A 20,426-nucleotide genomic window follows, 5' to 3' on the forward strand; every position below is an offset into this window, starting at 1 on the left:
CCAAACATCTTTGGAATATTCGGTCACAATGGCGGATTACCAAACAGGTAAATATTTAAAAATTACCGGCAATGTCACTCTCCACGGCCTTGTCGGAACCCTTAACTGGAGGCGGCAAATACATTTGCTGCATATTAGTCCTGCTACTTTCCCGTTCTGCTAACTTGTCCTGCACATGTCGATGGCGCAGGTGACGCGCAGAATGAGTTTCAGTCTTGCTGTTATTCGAATCGAATCTTCCTTGTTTGCGGTTACTGCAAATTTAAGCTATTAAAATTTTCATTTCCATATATGAAGTGGTTGGTTTAATGTCTTTTAAATTTAATCAAAGAGGTGTGCTACGTATATTTTAGTATGGACGATATACTAGGCGATTCAAAACTTTTCACAATTATTTAAAGTAGTTAAAATAACTTTTCAACTGTTTGAAATGGCGAAAACCAGTTGCCCTTTCCAGCATCAGTTTCAAAACATCGGATCGTAGAAACATTATGTTTAATTAATGTTAAATGGTGAAAAAATCGCATTAGGCGTTTGATTAATTAATAGGACCTTTAGTAGTATCTTGACACGATTGTCATATAAGAATCTCAAAGACAGTTACAAATGCGAATTTTTATGTAACACTTATTCGTGTTTGATGTAAGAAAGTTTGGAATGTGAAGTTTAGTAAATATTGGGAACTGATTAGAAACGTTAACTCCTGGGTTTATGTGTATGTTTGTCCCTTAGAAAAATATCGCAGTTCAGACCCTATGAGATAAGTCTATAATTTACAAAATCAAATTTCTTAGAGACCATGAAGAATGCGAATAAACACATCTTCCTTGATTCGTATTTATTCACCTGCCCTATTTTGCCCTTACATAACAGCAAGAAATAAAATTATTTTTCGGAATCAAAAAATGTTTAAATTTGTCCAAAGTTTTTTTCCATTTATTTGCAGACAGAGGACAGGAGAGTGCAAATCGTTTTTCCTATGTTAAACCAGTTAGCAGTACAGGTGAGAACATCCCAGAAATACAGTGTATATCCTTTATAATTTTTAAATATTCGCTTCATAAACCTCTCATTTACTTTTAATATGTGTACAGGTACATACCGTACTGTAAGTACCATACCGATGTATAATGGTACTTACCGTTTTTTCTGGTACATGACAATGACGCATGACAGCACCACAACTGTAAGTCCCAGCAGCACTGACGCTGGTATTATGAAGACCTTTTGTGTCCAGAAACGGCCATCTTTAAAATCGGCGATTTCTTCCAACATTTTTGGAAGCATGGGGACTTTACCTAGTAGGAAAAATATTTATGGCGAAGTATGCTGCTATACGCGCTTCGGCTTTGATTTTAGTATTATGCAGAAAGTTCAGGTTAGAAATATACAGGGTGAGTCTTAAGTAATGGGACACAGAGCAACGATGGATTTATGACATAAAAATAACGCAATATAGCTAAATTTATGTTATACCAAAAGTTGATAATAACTAAGATACAGGGTGTCAAAGTTGAAAATTTATTTAATGGAGCTTAAATAAATATCTCAATAGAAAACCAACTGCGGTATTAAATTGTTTTCATATTATCTTTGTGCTTTTTTAACGATACAAAAAAATTATGTTGTTACATGTCAACAAGCAGAAAAAATAGGAATTTAAGTTATTTAATTGAATTTCTCGAAAACCGTTACTCCTAGCAACACCAATAAGGTGTAGCTTTTTTAACTGGAAAAGGTGAGAGAACAAATTTCATGAGTCCAAAATGACATACACCGTGGCACAAAAAAGTTTAAATGACTCCTAATTGTCAATTGTGGCCCCCTGTAGAAGATACACCGAAATCGTCGTTAAATTTGAGTTGATCATCTCCAAAAACCCCTATATAAGAAATTTCGTGAAATTAGCCCGGACTATTCCAGAGACATTAAAGAAAATTTTATTTTATTTATCAACTTTGGCACCCCGTATCTCGGTTATTATCAACTTTTGGTATAACATAAATTTAGCTATATTGCGTTATTTTTATGTCATCGTTGCTCTGTGTCCTATTACTTAAGACTCACCCTGTATATTAATTTTTTAATATTTGAAGCAAGTGGGGGCAATTTAAATCGTCTTACACTATATTAAATCGTTATAGAGTTGATTCTTTTGGTTATTATTATTAAAAAAAAAAAGAATTGTTTCCAACATTTTTTATGGAAACTTTTTTCTTGATATTCTAACCTTTTTAGTTTTTTTCTGTCAGATGGTTTCTAATCTCTAATATAGAGGATATCAAAAAAGTCTAGTAACATCAGAATATTTTCTTAATAGCAATGGCAGTAAAATAGGAGAAGAGATATTTTAAAATTAGGCCATTAGGGTCTCTCCCCAATCCATGCCCTTTTTAATCCATATGAGTGTTCTTTCCTCAAAAAAACGATCTATCCTCTTCTTCACTAGGAGAGGATTTTGTCCCATTTACGAGTCGGAAGTTCCTCCTTAAGGAGTAAGGCGGCTCCGAAAACCCTGTGTCTGAAGAGTTCCCAACTCTTACACGCATTTAAGTAAGTATGAGGAGATCAGGAATCTTCTCCTGCATCGCAGTGTTTGCAAAACGGACTGTCTTCCATTCCTCGGAGGTGCATATGTTTCATCAGTACAAGTTAGTTCAGGTTTGAATTAACTTGAGTAGGGTAATAAACTATGAGGATTTCCACAATATTCGCGATGTTCTGCCGATTTCTCCCCAGTAGTCATGATGTCTTGGATATTTCGGGATCGATAAAGATATCTGTTTGTTTGCTCCTCTATCTATGCTTTTACTGGGCTATGGTTCAGATCCATTCAAGCATGGCTGAGAATTTATGTATCTTCGTCGGTATCCTTAGATGTTTTTTTGATCCAGGATCCTCCCCAGGAGCCTCTTCGTATGTGTCAGTTCCTGAAGTCATGAAAAACTTCTGAATTTATCCAGCTTCTATAAAGAGGTAGTAGAACCCTTTGACTGAAGTTATACATGGAAATTATCCACTCCAGTGTTTTCCAAGGGAAATAATTTTCCTTTTCCACGACTAACTTTCTCCCGGCTCTAGACAGTTGTGTGTGAGTCAAGCATGATCCATTCAGTGTAAGTTACTGTATTGGTCGTTCTGTATTTCCTTACTTAATTAATTCTTGTCTATATACATCAAAAAGTTTACTTTTAATGACACATTTTTAATATACTGACCATCATTTTTAATGACGCCTGTCAAAGTAATGACATCATGATTCATTCTTTAAATGGTGAAATATTCGTGTGATACCTTTCATGACAGGTCTTTCAATCCTGAATAAACCTATAAATTTAATTGATTTTTTTTTAAGTTCATCACATATGGGAGCGTGCTAAACATTTTGATCCTTCACGTTAATAATTATTAATCACACTAACGACAAAACTCTAGTTTTGCGAATTTTCTAAAATTCGCAAAATTTCGTAAAAACCAGTGCTAATGCGCGAAATACGTCCACACTCAGGTGATAACAATTTTTTGCGAAATTTTACGATTTTTTTTGTTGCTACAAAATTTGACACTTATAAGTACACTTCGGAATACTTACACTCTGTCACGTGGGTTGAAATTCACCAAATTCAATGAAATTTTTCAGATTTATTCAAAACTCAACACTTTTCACTGAAAGTCTTACAGAACCTATCTTATCAGCAAAAAAATGTGTCATAACGTCACATCTTTGAGAAGTATTGATAAAAATGAGCGTCAGTATGACTAAAATATGTAATTAAAAGTAAGAATTCCGATGTATCTCTGGGTTTTGACAAGAATTAATTATTTAATAAAGCTGTTAGCACTCTTTTTGAACGCCCCGTATAAGTTTTTTCGTGGGTTTATACTATTAAAATTCATATTTGATACAAAATTTTTTATTTCCATTCAGTAAAATCACTTTTATTGGGTCTTTATTCCGACTGTCAATCGTTGGATCTCTTAGAAAGATCAACAGCCGCGCAGAACAGAAATTCTTTCTCCATATACAGGGTGTTGTTTACATAAGTGGCCAGACTTCAAGAACTGATCTTCTTAAATGATTCTAAGACGAAAAGTTGATAAAACCATAAGCATAGGCAAAGTTCCAACATAGGGGGTGTCGCACTTTAAAAAAATCTGTTTTTCGTGAGCATCTTAATAATTCTTTAGTCGATGTTGAAAATTGGCAGTGTTATTTATGTTTATTATTTTTATTTATGCGCTGCTGACTTTTTAAAAATATTCGTATTTTTTGTGCATTGCGCAAACGGAAGTATAACTTTTTTGTCTTTTGTATTTTTTTTCGCATCAAGTTGTATTTTTAAATGCTTAATGCGAACAAAATACAAAATTTTTAAAAAAGTTCTTGGAGCATAAATTGCATAAAAGTTTGGTTTAATTTACTCAAACAGTGTACTTATAATTTATGATTTTCGAAAATCGCAGTTTTCAGTTTTTTGCTCATATTTTGACAACCCCTGTGCATATTTTTAAATTTAGAACATTTTCTGAATGGGCACAAAAACGCGCTTCTTTTTTCTAATTTGAGTCACCTTGTATCTCTTACCGCTTCCATAATCCCCATGGAACTCACTTTATTTGGGACACCCTGTATATATGTATATAATTATATTTAATAATTATATACATATATATAGCAATAATAACCATCAATAGCACTGTCAATTTTCAACATTGGCAAATGAATTGTTAGGATTTTTTCTAAAAAACTGTTTTTTTAATGTAACACCCTGTATCTGTAAACGTTACCGGACTTACATTTATATAAACCTTTCGTATTAGAACCACTCAAAAAATCACTGCTTGTAATATAGAAACGCATTTAAATTACACCTTCTATGTATACTAATTACACTTTGGCATATTGGAAACCTATAGAATCGGGTAGGTAGTGAATCTGATATGGGATGTGTCTGCAGTTGGTAATAAACTACACTGAGAAAAAAAATAATTTCTTCATATATTAAAAGATAAACGGTTACTAAATTGGGACATTCTTACATTTTCATAATGTGTTGTACATTTTGACCAAATTAGAATGTATTGTTAATGAACCCTGACAAAACTCAGTTCATTCAGCTAAATTATCTGTTTCTATGTTAGCCTTTACTACCTCCAGCAGCGAAGAAAGAAATTTAAAATAATTTTTCCTGGAAAAATCGGTTATAGAATGGAGGCATTGATTTTCATGGGAATTATATTCCTGGTTGGTTTATGGTAGAAGTTTGTAATATACGATTTTTGGCTATTGGGGCTAAAGCATTAATATGGTTAATTCCAATCCAATTTCTATGCAAAGGTTGGAAGAAAACTGAACATTGGTCAGGTTTTGTACTCCTACGGGAATTATATTGGAATTAAAGTTCGCAGCCCATTAAAAATTTGACCTTTAAGGGCAATAATAATTTAAGATTGTTAATGTGTTTCCATTAACATCAAACTAGTTTCTGTAAATAAAGAATCTAATAAATGCACAGGCGTGGTGAAGCAGAGTGATTATTTTTACGTTACTATGGAAATTATCGTGCAGTTAAAGTTAATGGTACATTAATAATTTGACCTTAATGCAATTAAAAGTTCCTGTGGGTATAAGGGCGTACCACGTCTCACATGTACCCGGTATGAAATAACTAAATTGTGACATAAAAAGACTTGATTTTCGTTGGTCAAGTTGTAAACATGATCACTTACTAAAACCTATTTGCAGTGTATTTTACCAGGAAAACCTCCTCTACAACCATATAAATCACAAATGGTATTTAGACAACTAGGAGGTAGTAAATCAGATGCAGGATATGCCCGTAGTTGGCGATAAAGCACAGTGAGGAAAAGTCATTTTTTAATTTCTTTTAGTAACATTAAAAGATAATCGGCGACTAAATTGTGACATAAAAAGACTTTTTATTCTTGTTTGCTCAAGCTACAAGCATCATTAGCTACTAAAAACCATTTGCAGTGTATTTTACCAGGAAAACAACACACAAAGCCACGCCCTGGATCTACCGAGTAATCGCTGATATACCCGATAAAGATCGTGTTTAAAAAGTCAGCTGTTACCAACGGATTATTAGCGTTAATTTCTCGACGTTTCAAGGTGATCTTTTGCTCCATATAACGACCTTGCCGAATCCACATTTGTTCTTGCAGATACGTAAATGCAGAGAAACGGATTAAGTAACGATCATTTAGTCAATACGGCCCAGGTCGGGACACGCCGAGGCAGCCGAATGTCTTAATTTGTCTCAATTTAGAAAGTCGCTTGGACAAAAGTGGCGAGATTTGAGCGTTTATGTAAACGTCGCGATCTATTTTCTAAAATTTTCTAAGAAAGCGAAAAATCGCTGCCAAATAATTTGCACGAAAGGAATACGAGTCGATCAAGAATTATGTAAAATTTTCATCAAAACGGATTAAGCATAGTTGCCGATTATGAACAAACCAGAAATAAGTTGATGAATTTGTTTGCATAATACTCAAATTGGTATTAAATAATTTATTATTTCCAAATACAGCTCGGCACACAAGTTGGTTCTATTTATCCAATTTTCTATCTATAATCGATGTTTCGCTGGAAAACTTGCGATTTAACAGTAAAAGTAGTGAACAAACATTGCGCAAGTAATTGCCACACTTACTGCCATCGATCGTCAAAGTCGCTATGTTGTAGAACCCCCGAACCACTCCTGCGTCGTTCTGGGCGGTTATTTTGATTTGGTACCAAGTACCAGACGACAGGTTCTCAATCACAATTTGTTCCTTTGAGACGTCCTTAGCCACCAACAACCAGCTGGACTCGGCGTAACTTTTATACTCCAGAGAAAATTGCGTGATCGAACATCCTCCGTTGGGCCAGTTTTTCAAGACCACAGCGATAACTGAGGAGTTTCTTGCTAAAATTTGATCCTCCTTCGGCAAGAGAGGAGGACCCCCTAGGGAGAATTTTTTTATAACTAATAATTTGGCTCTGAATGCACGTATTCAAATACCTTTAGTCCGAATACTGACGATAGGGCTAAAAGTGCCCCTTCCAACTCCGTTTTGGGCAGCAACGTACACGTAATAGGGAGAACCGCATTTTAAATTCTCTATTGTGTATTGCTGCGATTCGGGCAAAACGTCTATTCGAGTCCAATCTGAATGTTCATCTTTGATGTTTAAAGCATAACCTGAAGAGTTTTGTAGAACGCAAAAACATTGGAAAGCGTTAGTGATTAATTATTATTGTTGATATTATATACAAATTTTACGGTATAATTTTTATTTCATGGGTTCTACAAAGCGGCACTGGTCAAGAATAAAGGCGTTGTGCAACCAATTTCATCGTGGACGTTAAACTATCCAAACGTAGGTACTTTATTACGAAATAGCTGGACAAACCGCGGAAGAGAAATTACCAACGGAATTAACACATTAATACCAAATATCTTCGAAAGTTGAACCAGTTCGTTAAAAAGATTATTACTTTTTAAAACGCGAAAGTAAAAAGTTAATCGAAACCAAATACTAAAAACTCATTGAGCTTAAATGGTCATTCTCCGACCTTTAACGAAACTTGGTATGGTAGAATGTATGTGGTTTAAAAACAAAACCTAAAGTGTACTCATTTCTTGGTTTCTATCTGACCCGCCAAGCAATCACTTTCAACTTCGGTCCCTTATGGCAAGGTCGAAACAATCATACGGGCCCAGCATGGTTCGGTAAAAGTAGATTTGCAATCTAGTTCCGCAATACAACCGTGGAAAGACTCAAATATGAAGGTGATATTACTGACGCCCAGTATAATTAATAACTACAATAAAGCTCAAATATGTGTGTTTGTAATTTACCTTGGATTTTGGCCCCGCCATTTTCCGGTTCCGTCCATTTTACTTTAATGCTGTTGGAGGTGGCATACTCTATTTCGATGTCCGGAGCTGAGGGAGGCATTAGGACAATAAGCGAATACGTTATTGAGTCTTTTCCATATACGTTTTCGGCTTTGCAAGTGTAGTTGCCAGTTAGGGATACGTCTACGTCTATAAAAAGATTAAGAGGTTTGCTGTTATACCCCCAATTTAATCGAAGAAGTAAACGTTGGATTATTGATAAAAAAATGCGCCCTAATTTATCCAATCAAAACTGCATCTATTACCCAGGATGTCTAGGATTTGAAGGTCTCCAACTCGACACCCTTGTACCTAAATATACAGGGTGTTCCTTACTGATGTGCGCACGTTTTAGGGTGGGATTCTACATGAAAAAATAATGATAGTTTGTTACATAAACAAAATGTTCCGAAATCGCTGCGTTGCGAAGCACAGGGCTGCAAAGTTTTAGGGAAAAAATGAATATTTCCGAAACCACTTGAGATGTTTCAACGAATTTGTTATGTAAAGACGGTTTACAAAGGGGAATTAATTGCAATAACAATATGCAATTCAATGCAAACTCGTTCAAAACTGTATTAATGCGGCAAATTAAACAATAGGAAATTCAACACATTGTGGGTTGACGTCGTAACGAAATGTGGATTACGACTAATAAGACACAAAAAGAAAATGGTTATTACGAGTGTTGAAAATGACCCCCTTCACTTAATATGAATGGTTCCACCTTTCTTCTCATAGAATTGTGCGCTATTTTTAATATTCCCGGAGTACCTTGTATTCTGTCACGTGCTGCAACTATCCTCTCTTTCGATTCTTCTATAGTGTTGATGGGTCTATAATAAACTAGCATGCATATTAAAGAAAGAAAGTCATTTTCAATACTTGTAAAATCTTTTTTTTTCTTGTCAGTTGTAATTCATACTTTATTACGATGTCAAGCCATAATGTATTAAATTTTCTACTGCTTTATTTATCGTATTAATGTAGTTTTGAATGAGTTTACAGTGAAACGCATATTGTTAGTGCAATTAATTCCCCTTTACATACCAAATTTCATTGAAATATCTCATGCAGTTTCAGAAATATTCGTTAATTTCCATTTTTTTTCAAAAATTTTTGCAGCTCAGTATTTTCGTTACGGAGCGTTTTTGGAACGAAGTTCATACGACATACTATCATTATTCTTTCACGTAGAATCCAACCTTAAAATATTCGCACATCATTAAGGAACACCCTGTATACGGGGTGAGTCGGGAGGATCGTGCCAAACTTCAGGAGCGTGTTGTACATGAAAAATAAATGTAAAAAAACTCAAATGTTTTTATCCGATTTTCGTTTGTTTACAAGTTATAGCGTAAATAAAATTAAAACATAAAGTTTAAGCAACATTTAGACGAAACGTTTCTTGGACGTTGGATTGGTCGTGGTGGCCCTATTAGTTGGCCTCCAAGGTCTCCAGACCTCACACCACTAGACTATTGTTTGTGGTGTTGGTTTAAAACTGAAGTGTACAGAGTAAAAGTGGACACTCAAGATGCACTAATTCAACGCATTAGAAATGCTGCAGCTGCCATTAAAGAAAGACATGAAACAATCAGGAGCGCAACGAATGCTCTTCATAGACGAAGCCGAAAATGTTTAGAAGTTAATGGCGATATTTTTGAACATTTACTATGATATCCAAACGTTAATTTATGGAATTTCTTATGAAATTTATAATTTTTTAAAATTTTATGTTTTAATTTTATTTACGCTATAACTTGTAAACAAACGAAAATCGGATAACAACATTTGAGTTTTTTTACATTTATTTTTCATGTACAACACGCCCCTGAAGTTTGGCACGATCCTCCCGACTCACCCTGTATAATAAATATGCTTTATAGAAACCGAAAGTAATATGAAAAATTAAAACTATAGATCTCCAACGAGGTTGGATACTTCCGATTTCCACCTGAAGAAGTTTATTTCCGACATATCGAAGTAATGAGTTACGGCGTAGTAAATGATATTTTTTCCAGAAACATACCCAATTTCTGAAAAAAATTATATTAATAGTATTTTTCCACAGAATTTTCTCTTATGTGTTATCGTTTAAAAGTCATGAACAAAAACCTCTGAGCGATTAAAGCAAAAATATTAAATTTTACTAAAAAAGAACTAGATAAACAACAAAAAATTCGCTTTTATAAAACCAAGTAATAAAAAGAAACAAAACAAATATTATATTTAATTTACGATATTTTCAATATTACTTCCTCCTACTGCAAAGCACATTTGAAGTCTTTGCCGAACTTCCGTCTCTGTAGCTTTTCTTACAATTTCGGGCGTCAATTCATTGCAAGCAATTCCTATTTTCTCCTTTAAGCCTTCCAAATTCCTTGAAAGACTTTTATAAACTTTACTTTTAAGAAATTCCCTCAAAAAAAAGTCTATGAGAGTTAAGTCAGGAGTTATGTCCTGGCCACTGCGTAAGCCCGTTAATGCCAATCCAGTTTAGTTTGAACACGTTATTTAAGGTATTTTCTGCAAATACGAGGTTTAACAAACTAGATTTAGGAATAAATTAAAACTAGTTTTATATTTTTGAATATATTTTTGCGATAATTGCTAAGACGTTTTTTTTCTAACTCATAAACGATAACATAAGAGAATAATTTTCTTTAACAACTAAAGTTGTATAAAAAAGTGGAATCAATATAACTTTGTCAGAATTTGGCAATGTTTCTGACAAAAAGATCACTGATGATATCATAACTCCTTGCACCCGCATTTTACAAACGAACCTCTTCAATGGAAGTTAAATGCAGGTCAACCAACCCCATTGAAGATCTACAGGGTGATTCATTGGGAATGGAACGTGACGAAACACATGATGAAAACACAAAAAGTTATTAAGGAATTTTAAAATAAAATTTTAACTTTTAACACCCTGTAACTCTGAAACGCGCAACATTGATATAAGGTATGTTGCGTCCAATCGTCATATTTTGGTGTCCCCTATCTCGGGTTTCGCCATGTCCCATTCCCAATGAATCATCCTGTATAGTTGCAATTTTTCATATTACTCTCTGGTTCCATAAAACACGTATAGGACCGACGAGTTTGAGACACTCCGTACATGGGAGGTCTTGCAAATCGTAAGATAAAGACGATTTTTGAGCCGCAATTATATTCAAATTTCAATGTTAAATGCAAATTTAAAAAATTTAAAGTTTTTTATAATTTTTTCCAACCAAATTTAAACCATCGGTGGGTTTTACACTTACGGTTTGATTTCGAGATGTCCCGACACTTCTGGAAATTTTAAAAAATTATTGAATAATATTTTATATTTCTGTTCCAGAATTTCAATGCAAAATTAAAATTACAAGGATATGAATTATTGGGTAAAATGTTAACTTCGAATTGGAGCTTTGAGTGACACTTCAGAACTTTCAGAATTGCATTCCCTTTCAACAAAAAAAAAAAATTAGCAAAACGAGTTATTAAATAGTTAGGTGTTGGATCGCTTCTGCAGGTATCGTACCTTATGGAACTCATTTTATAGGTTCTTTCGCTGACCAATAATGGCGCCAGAAACGAAAATATACTATGAATTTTTTTGTAGAAAAGATTTATGAATCTTAGTAAAATATCTTGTTATAGTCTACAGTGAGTCCGGGTTAAGGATTTAACACTTTCGTAAAACCTTTATTTCTTAATCGATTTTGACGTTTTTTTTTGTTAATTAGATATTCAAAATGTGCATTCGTCTAATGGATACGATCCCTCTTTATCCATAATCATAACCAATTGCCTGCATTTTTATGGGATCAAATTTCGGAAAATACTATTAGGGCTTTTTTTGGGATAAAAACGAAAACAGATTCTTAATTAGAATAACTTAAAACTTACTTGTTCCGATTTTCATTTTTCTACTGTACAGGATTTTCGACAAAAATCAATAAAACATGTTTTTTACGCAAACAAATTTGAAAATTGGCAAAAAAATTTATTTTAACAATAATTAACTAAATTTTGATATTTTCTGCAATGTATGCAATATTAGTCACGTAACTGTCGCAAATATCAACAGACGTTTTGATCGTTATGGGACAATTGTAAAACTACCGGACGAGCAACGTAATCGCGAGCCTCAAGCAAACGAAATCATTTTAGATTACTTTAATACCAATTCGCATTCAAGTCTGAGGGATACTAGTAGAAATTTAAACATTTCTAAAACTCATATCTGGGAATGTTTAAAAAGAAGTGGTAAGAAATCTTTTAAACCAAAATTTCTTCATTCACTTGAAGCTGGAGACTAAAATCTAAGAATGGAGTTCTGTTTATGGCTCCAGAGTATGTATCAAGATGATCCTAATTTTTAAAAAAACATCCTATAGACCGATGAAGCTACGTTTACGAAAAATGGTGTAGTATCGACACAAAATTGTAGAATATGGAGTGATCAGAACCCGAATTGGATAATAGAATGTAAACGACAACACTCCTCAAAAATAAACGTTTTCTGTGGTATCTTAAATCAAAAGATTATTGGGCCATATTTTTTCAACGAAAATTTGAATGCAGCTCGTTTCCTGAGGTTCTTACAAAATGAGTTTAGTGACGTACTTGATGAGCTTTCCCTGAGTTATCACTACAATTTACATTTACAACTTGATGGAGCGCCATTCATAATGCGATTAATGTGAGAAATTGGTTAAATGATAATTTTCCCAATCGCTGGATCGGACGAAATAGTCCTCTTATTCGTTGGCCACCACGATCTCCGGATATCACACCCATGGATTTTTTCGTTTGGGGAACAATAAAAAATAAAGTTTGTGCCACAAGACCCCGGATCCGAGAAGAGCTTTGTGCGCGTATTAGAGAGACTTGTCAGAGCATAACTCCACAACAACTAAGTAAAGTACTGAGAAATAAACGTCTACGTATTGAAAAATGTATACGAGAATTTGGGGGGTTGATTGAAAATATCAAAATTTAGTTAATTATTGTTAAAATAAATTTTTTTGCCAATTTTCAAATTTGTTTGCGTAAAAAACATGTTTTATTGATTTTTGTCGAAAATCCTGTACAGTAGAAAAATGAAAATCGGAACAAGTAAGTTTTAAGTTATTCTAATTAAGAATCTGTTTTCGTTTTTATCCCAAAAAAAGCCCTAATAGTATTTTCCGAAATTTGATCCCATAAAAATGCAGGCAATTGGTTATGATTATGGATAAAGAGGGATCGTATCCATTAGACGAATGCACATTTTGAATATCTAATTAACAAAAAAAAACGTCAAAATCGATTAAGAAATAAAGGTTTTACGAAAGTGTTAAATCCTTAACCCGGACACACTGTATAAATTATAAAATTTGTGGGTTGGTTCCTTTATGCAAGAACCGTTTATAATTTTTAAATTTCTTAAAATTAGTGTTATAATATTTTCATCTTTGCAATGTTGCAGTTCCTGGTTTGAGTAAATTTACATTACAAATTGAACCCTACAACGCTTTCATAGAATTTAAGAAATTTGTTTAAACTAATGTTTTTCTACTTTTTTTGGATGTAAGAAAATTTTAACGAGTTCAAAAGTATCTTTCATTTGTGGGAGATACGTATTCCCATTTGAGCGCCGAATTCAAGTTTTGCGAATACCGGACCGATTTAACTTAAAATTTTAGCCTTCGGTGACCTTTCCTAACTAAAATTCCAACATTCCAGATTTTGTTTGTTTAAAGTAAAACTTTTCATGAGCGTTCTAAAACAAAATTTTTTAAATTACGTTAATTTTTCCTACTTTTTGGGACTTTCCGCATTCGGATTTAGTCCGCAATCTAAATATCAACATTTTGAATTAGCCTAATTTTTAATGTTTCGAACTGAAGCTTTCAGACGAATTCTCAACACGTCTAGATTTTCGTTTAATTCGTCGAAATGTTTTAATATATTCCAAATTTTGAAATGCCCCTGTATGCATATTTAAGTAGCAAATAAAAATTTCACCGTTGCGATATCTTTTTATTTTTTTATGTTTAAAAGTGAAATCTGCAGGGGCGGCTCAACACGACTATACAGGGTTATTCAGATCCAACGCTCATCATTGAGATTTCAGTAACCATAAGAGATACGGGGTGGGTTAAATTGGGGCGAAGTTGTGCAGTTTGGAGCTCAATAAAATGCCCTTTCAAAATTTGAAAAATTCCGATTGCTTCCAGAGATATCCGTAAAAAACCGAAATTTTGAAAAAACTTTTCTGATGTTATTTGAAGAGATAATTAAAAACGAATGGCACATTATAATTGCCACTTTTTATCTTCTACAAAATAGTGAAATCATATTTGAAATTTGACGTTTAGATTACATACAATACATGTTTCACATAGATTGTTACTTGGTGATTTTGAACGGAGATTAGCTTGGTGTAATTGGCTTAGACAACAAATTAATGTAAATTGTAGTTATCTGAATTCTATAATTTGGACAGACGAAAGCAAGTTCACGAATTGTGGAATGTTTAATAGGAATAATGAGCATATCTGGGCCGTACAGAACCCACACCAAAACAGACCAATTAGACAAGTACGTTTTGGTTTAAATGTATGGGCGGGTATTTTAAACGGTAATATAGTAGGCCCCTTTGTTTACGAATATAATTTAAATGGAGCTGCCTATTTGAATATTTTACAAAATTACTTGGCGAATTACTTAGAAAATTTGCCACTTGGGCAACTTCGCACTATTTGGTTTCAACAAGATGGAGCACCTCCCCACAACCTAAAGGGGGTAAGGAATTTCCTTAACAACGAATTTCCTGGTCGATGGATTGGAAATCGTGGTGTAATAGAGTGGCCCGCGAGGTCACCTGACCTATCGCCCCTTGATTTTTACTTATAGGGAACGTTAAAAAATAAAATTTACTCCGAACCTATACAAGATTTAGAAAACTTGCGAACAAAAATTATAAATGCATTTGCAACATTAAGACGGCGTGACATCAGTCGTGCTATTAATAATATTGAACGACGTATTAATTTGTGTATTGAACAAGAGGAAGGCATATTTGAACATTTGTTGTCACGTTTTATTTATTTATTCGTTTAAGATTATTTTTAAGTTAATAAATTTAAGAAAACATTTATGTTTGATACATTATTTCATTAAAATTCAAAAAAAGTGGCAGTTACAATGTGCCATTCGTTTTTAATTATCTTTTGAAATAACATTAGAAAAGAAAAGAAACGCTTTTTCAAAATTTCGGTTTTTTACGGATATCTCCGGAAGTAATCGGAATTTTTCAAATTTTGAAAGGGCATTTTATTGAGCTCCAAACTGCACAACTTCGCCCCAATTTAACCCACTCCGTATCTCTTATGGTTACTGAGATCTCAGTGATGAGCGTCAAATCTGAATAACCCTGTATTTCTAAAGATGTGTCAAAATAGGTTAATGTTCGCAATTTTCTTGAAACCGCGCTATTCTACAAGTTGAAGGTCGAATTAAAATGTTTCAATTCCTGCAATTAAAAGTATTTTGTAATTATTTTTTTGTTTATTTTGTATTTTCAAGTGGACGCCTGCAGGGCTGCCGGGGCTTTAAGAATTTTTCTTATATATACAGGGTGAGTCGGGAGGATCGTGCCAAACTTCAGGGGCGTGTTGTACATGAAAAATAAATGTAAAAAAACTCAAATGTTGTTATCCGATTTTCGTTTGTTTACAAGTTATAGCGTAAATAAAATTAAAACATAAAATTTAAAAAATTTATAAATTTCATAAGAAATTCTATAAATTAACGTTTGGATATCATAATAAATGTTCAAAAATATTGCCATTAACTTCTAAACATTTTCTGCTTCGTCTATGAAGAGCATTCGTTGCGCTCCTGATTGTTTCATGTCTTTCTTTAATGGCAGCTGCAGCATTTCTAATGCGTTGAATTAGTGCATCTTGAGTGTCCACTTTTACTCTGTACACTTCAGTTTTAAACCAACCCCACAAACAATACTCTAGTGGTGTTAAGTCTGGAGACCTTGGAGGCCAACTAATAGGGCCACCACGACCAATTCAACGTCCAAGAAACGTTTCGTGTAAATGTTGCTTAACCTTTATGTTTTAATTTTATTTACGCTATAACTTGTAAACAAACGAAAATCGGATAACAACATTTGAGTTTTTTTACATTTATTTTTCATGTACAACACGCTTCTAAAGTTTGGCACGATCCTCCCGACTCACCCTGTATAAACAATCTTTATTTCCTCAGAAATAGGCTATCGACCTGTTAGGTCTTTCTGCCTGTGGTACAATGGTAATCTTTTGGTGACTAACTACTATCACATTACATCTGGAAGTGCTCCCAAAGGGTGCTCGAAGGGAAAAAGAGGCGGGATTGTCTTGTCTGTCTTGTTAAGCAAAGTGGGCTCAGTATAGTTGAGTTGTTGGTGTTCTTTTTCCATCCGTTGTGTAGTTGTCGTAGTCTTTCTGTTATTCTTATCATGTTTGTGCGTTCATACAGTAATTGGTTGGGTGGGTTGTGTAACGGGTTTTCGGGGTGTCTTAGTTTTGTGATTAGTCTTAGTGCAATCTGTTCTGTAGTCTGTATGTGTTTGTTTGCTTTTTCTGTTGCATTTGCCCTCAGTACGTGCCCGTAATCCAATAGTGGTCTGCATATGGTTTTGTATATTTTTATGGCGTTTTCCATACTAATCCCTTTGTCTTTGTATGTCAGTGTTCGGAAGTGTTTTGCCCTTTTTATGATTTCTAGTCGAGTATTTCGTACGTGTTTCGTAAATTTTAGTTTATTGTCTATTGTTATTCCCAAATACTTCACGTCGTTCCTTGGTTTAGTCGTGTGTCCTGCCTGTCATTATTGTTGGTGAGCTGTCTTTGATGTGGTGATTTGAAAGTAGAAGTTGATTTTTCGTGTCGTTTGGCGTCAGTCTCCATTTGTAAAACCATGTCATGGTACTGTTTGTCAACGTCTGAAGCTTTTCCACGGCTTTCTTAGTAGTTTTGTCGTGTGCAATCAGCGCTGCGTCGTCCGCGTATTCCAAATGTATGATGTTTTGTCTATATATTCCTTGTCCTGTAGATCATAGTTGTATATGTCGTGACAGTATATATTGTAGAGCAGTGGTGAGAGCGGCGAACCCTGTGGTAGCCCCTGTTCCGGGGAGAAGGGGAAGGAATTTTTCTTAATTTCTTCGTTTTTCAACTTTTTTCAATCTCGGTTTTTGCCATTTTTATCGAAGGAGCCCCAACCAATATCGCCAGATTTAGATGCCGCGTGTGTAAATAAGCATATTGTTCAAACATGGATAGAGCAAGTAGGAAATTGAATCGGATTGTTTGGATAACTCCTCAACAAACATAAAGTACGATATCATTTTATAGCCCATTTAGGCCTTACAAATATTAAATTTAGTATTAAGTTGCTGCATGAAAAATAAACTTTTTTTAATTTCTTAATTTTAATATACAAATTCGCCGAAGTTTCCAGTCGGAGTAAAAGTGTTAAGTCGGTGTATTAAACGAAAAGTGTCACACTTTTTCTAACTGTTACAAATTTAGCAGAGTAATTACGTTTTACATCTTCCGCATTTAAGAAGGGCATGTTTTCAACATAAACTTTCCGTACTTGACGATTTCGAAACGTTCGAATTGTAATTCATTTCACTTAATTCTATAATGATGCCAATCATATCTCCATAAATAAGTAAATAAAATACCCCGAACCCCGTTTAATCGTGAAATCTAAATATGTAATTCGTTGCAACATCTCACGGTGATACCGCTGCAATTATACAATTATCACTTTTAATGAATAGAGTACTTAATTTGCGTCGGTAAATTATTAGGTCACATAATATAAAAATACTAAAGAGCGCTTTAAAACAAATGTAATTTGTGTTGTAACATCGCTTAATTAGTTACATAAAGCAATAACAGTTGATTCGAATAATTGGAATTGAAGAAGGATATGGGAACTATATTTAGTTTTACGATATTTGATTCTTTTGATTATTAACTTCTCTTTGTTATCGTAGTGCCGATTTCATGCGTTTTTCGTTGAATGTGAAAAGATTCTTAAATTTTTTTGGCGAAACCATTATCGATCTACGGCATACAACGCATTGACCTCTTCGCGCCATCTAACGGTCTAACGTGACAGACGTTAACAAGAATAAAAAGGAAACTCACCGTGGATATGCAAATGCCCCTCTAAGGTTACAGCGTAAAACTTCCCAAAAGTGATTGGCTTCTTTTCATGAATCCACTTGGTATTAGGCCTGGGCATTCCCACTGCCAAACACGGAAGAACAATTTCCGATTTAATGGGTTGGTATATGACTTGACTGAAGGAGGCGACTTTAGGTGGCGCTGTAGATGCCGTTTGTTGGGCCACGATAGGGGTCGATTCGCCTTCTCCTACTTTAGTCGTTGCAGAAACCTGTACGAAAAAGCCTTCCTACGAAATCAAATAATTCAAAGTCTGTTTAAAGTCGTTCCCTCCGATAAAGTGACACTTAACGGCGAAGTCCCTTTAATAACGACTCACTCTTGCGGTCTATTGGATCATGACATTTTAAATAGATTGACGCGGATCATCAATAGAGCTAAGCGAAAGTCCATGTAATCCTATAAAGCTTTTGTTGCTCTAGGTCGAATATATTATCGATTTACTCAACACTTCGTGCCGTAAAGCAACAATGTGATACATTTGACGATTGACAAACATGTCGGTGATAATGAAACTTACCCAGAACTCATATAACTGATGCTCACGCAAATTTCTGACTTCATAAATTAGGCCAATTGCTTCGTTTATGTCCTCGATTCTTACGTTGTAACTTTTGTGATGACCCACACGTCCAGCCTCTCGACAGTAGACGGTGTAAAGGATTATGAGGCCGTTCCTTTTTACCGGAGGTAGCCAGGATATTAAGATTGATTCTGCTGTTACGGCACTTGCTTTAAGACCCGCAGGTTTTCCTGGAACTACGAGGAAACTGTTCTATAAGATAAATTTATTTAAAAGCAAATATACTAACAATCTTCTTCCGTGCAACAGAAAAGTTCTGCACTGGCGATTCCATCTCCAGCACTAGTGTACGCGAGGACTTTAATGGAGTGATTGGTAAATTTTTGGAGACCATGAAGGTAAGTTTCAGTGCTTTGAGTACGCTTCACTTCACCTCCTACTGATGAAGACACATCTAGAAATGTTACGATAGTGGTTGAAGCGTTAGGTAATACTTTACAGCCCTAAGGGAAAAGGTGATACAGTGCATTACTTATTAAAATGGGGTCAAAAAACACACACGTGGCCGTAAAACCTTTAGGTTTGGACGTTTTGTGTAAGAATCTGCTTGATAATCAACTGTTAGCATCATTTCAAAATTTTCCCAAAGAAAATGTAGTGACAGAGATTGGATTTTCGAGGGCATTTTTTGAAAACACCCGACTGATGTGGAAAAATATTGTCTTACGTTCTACTACGTTAAAAAATGTTGACTGCATTTTATGCGTTTTCTAAACACTGCGGTTTTGGTTAGTGCACTCTAAATTTTGAAATTTAGCTTCATAAAATAACTAATCGAAATAAAGGTTGAAATACAAGGAAAATTTAAGATTGAAATACAACTTTTAAGAGCTTGTTATCAGAAAGTCGGTTTCAAAGTGATTTCGCCTCTAAAACTTCAACTGCTGCGTTCCCAAATCTTACAAATTTCAAGGTGAAAATTTCAAATCGAAAAGCGACTTTTTGTAATCAAATATCTGTTGACATTAGTAACACAAAAATACATGTTGTAAGAGTAATGTAAAGTACATATGTAATGTAAGTTAATATCCAAAAAAAGGTTTTAGAAGCTGATTATTAGGAAAATCGTTTTATAGTTATTTGACCCCTTCAAAATTCTTACTCAACTTTTAACAAGTTTCCAAGTATCGTGGAGCAGTTGCCTTGAATAAGAACTTAAATTAATCATTTCTGTGGATTCTATCGGGTCCGTAATATACTTATATGGAATCACAGCAATTACTTTTTTAATTATTTTTCTATCGAAAAATGTTTCAAGTAACAGTTACAGGGCTTATTAATTATCAGTTTTTGATCACATCAAAAAAACTTTTCTTGCTCCATAACAGTCCAACGAAGTCTAACTTTGGTTTTTCAAATGTGACCGCCTATTTCTCACTTGTTTTGTCAAATCTTCACTGATTTGCGCTTAAAGACATATACATCAAGTTGTGTATATCAAGTTTTATTGAGGTGAGACAAGGAAAATTTCGAGAAAAGTTTTTTTTCTTATTTTATTAAAAACATCAAATTTAATCAGAAGAGCAAAATAATGTGTGTTTTTTAAACATCAAGTAAATAGCATACCGAGAATTCGAATTTTTAATTTAAAGAAAAGCAGTACCGATGTTTTGCTTGGTAAAATAGAATGGTCAGCCCGCCCACCTGATTTAAAGTTCTGCGACTTTTTTCTTTGGGGCCAATTAAAATATGAATTTAACA

General features: G+C 34.2%; 1 protein-coding gene across 3 annotated transcripts in view; it reads right to left on the bottom strand.

Annotated features, from left to right (window-relative positions):
• Dscam3 (Down syndrome cell adhesion molecule 3) overlaps nucleotides 1-20,426 on the bottom strand; it is a 154,410-nt gene that overhangs the window by 15,523 nt on the left and 118,461 nt on the right. For all 3 annotated transcript variants that reach the window (XM_066299275.1, XM_066299276.1, XM_066299277.1), the window contains exons 21-28: nucleotides 18,955-19,119; nucleotides 18,663-18,901; nucleotides 18,104-18,371; nucleotides 7,866-8,054; nucleotides 7,026-7,205; nucleotides 6,675-6,968; nucleotides 1,142-1,298; nucleotides 67-254 (exon numbers count right to left, since the gene is read on the bottom strand). In XM_066299275.1, the coding sequence (XP_066155372.1) occupies nucleotides 67-254; nucleotides 1,142-1,298; nucleotides 6,675-6,968; nucleotides 7,026-7,205; nucleotides 7,866-8,054; nucleotides 18,104-18,371; nucleotides 18,663-18,901; nucleotides 18,955-19,119 (1,680 nt within the window). The remainder of the gene's footprint in view (nucleotides 1-66; nucleotides 255-1,141; nucleotides 1,299-6,674; nucleotides 6,969-7,025; nucleotides 7,206-7,865; nucleotides 8,055-18,103; nucleotides 18,372-18,662; nucleotides 18,902-18,954; nucleotides 19,120-20,426) is intronic.

This window comes from Euwallacea fornicatus, chromosome 33 (assembly GCF_040115645.1).
Source record: "Euwallacea fornicatus isolate EFF26 chromosome 33, ASM4011564v1, whole genome shotgun sequence".
In the NCBI taxonomy this organism is placed as follows: Eukaryota; Metazoa; Arthropoda; class Insecta; order Coleoptera; family Curculionidae; genus Euwallacea; species Euwallacea fornicatus.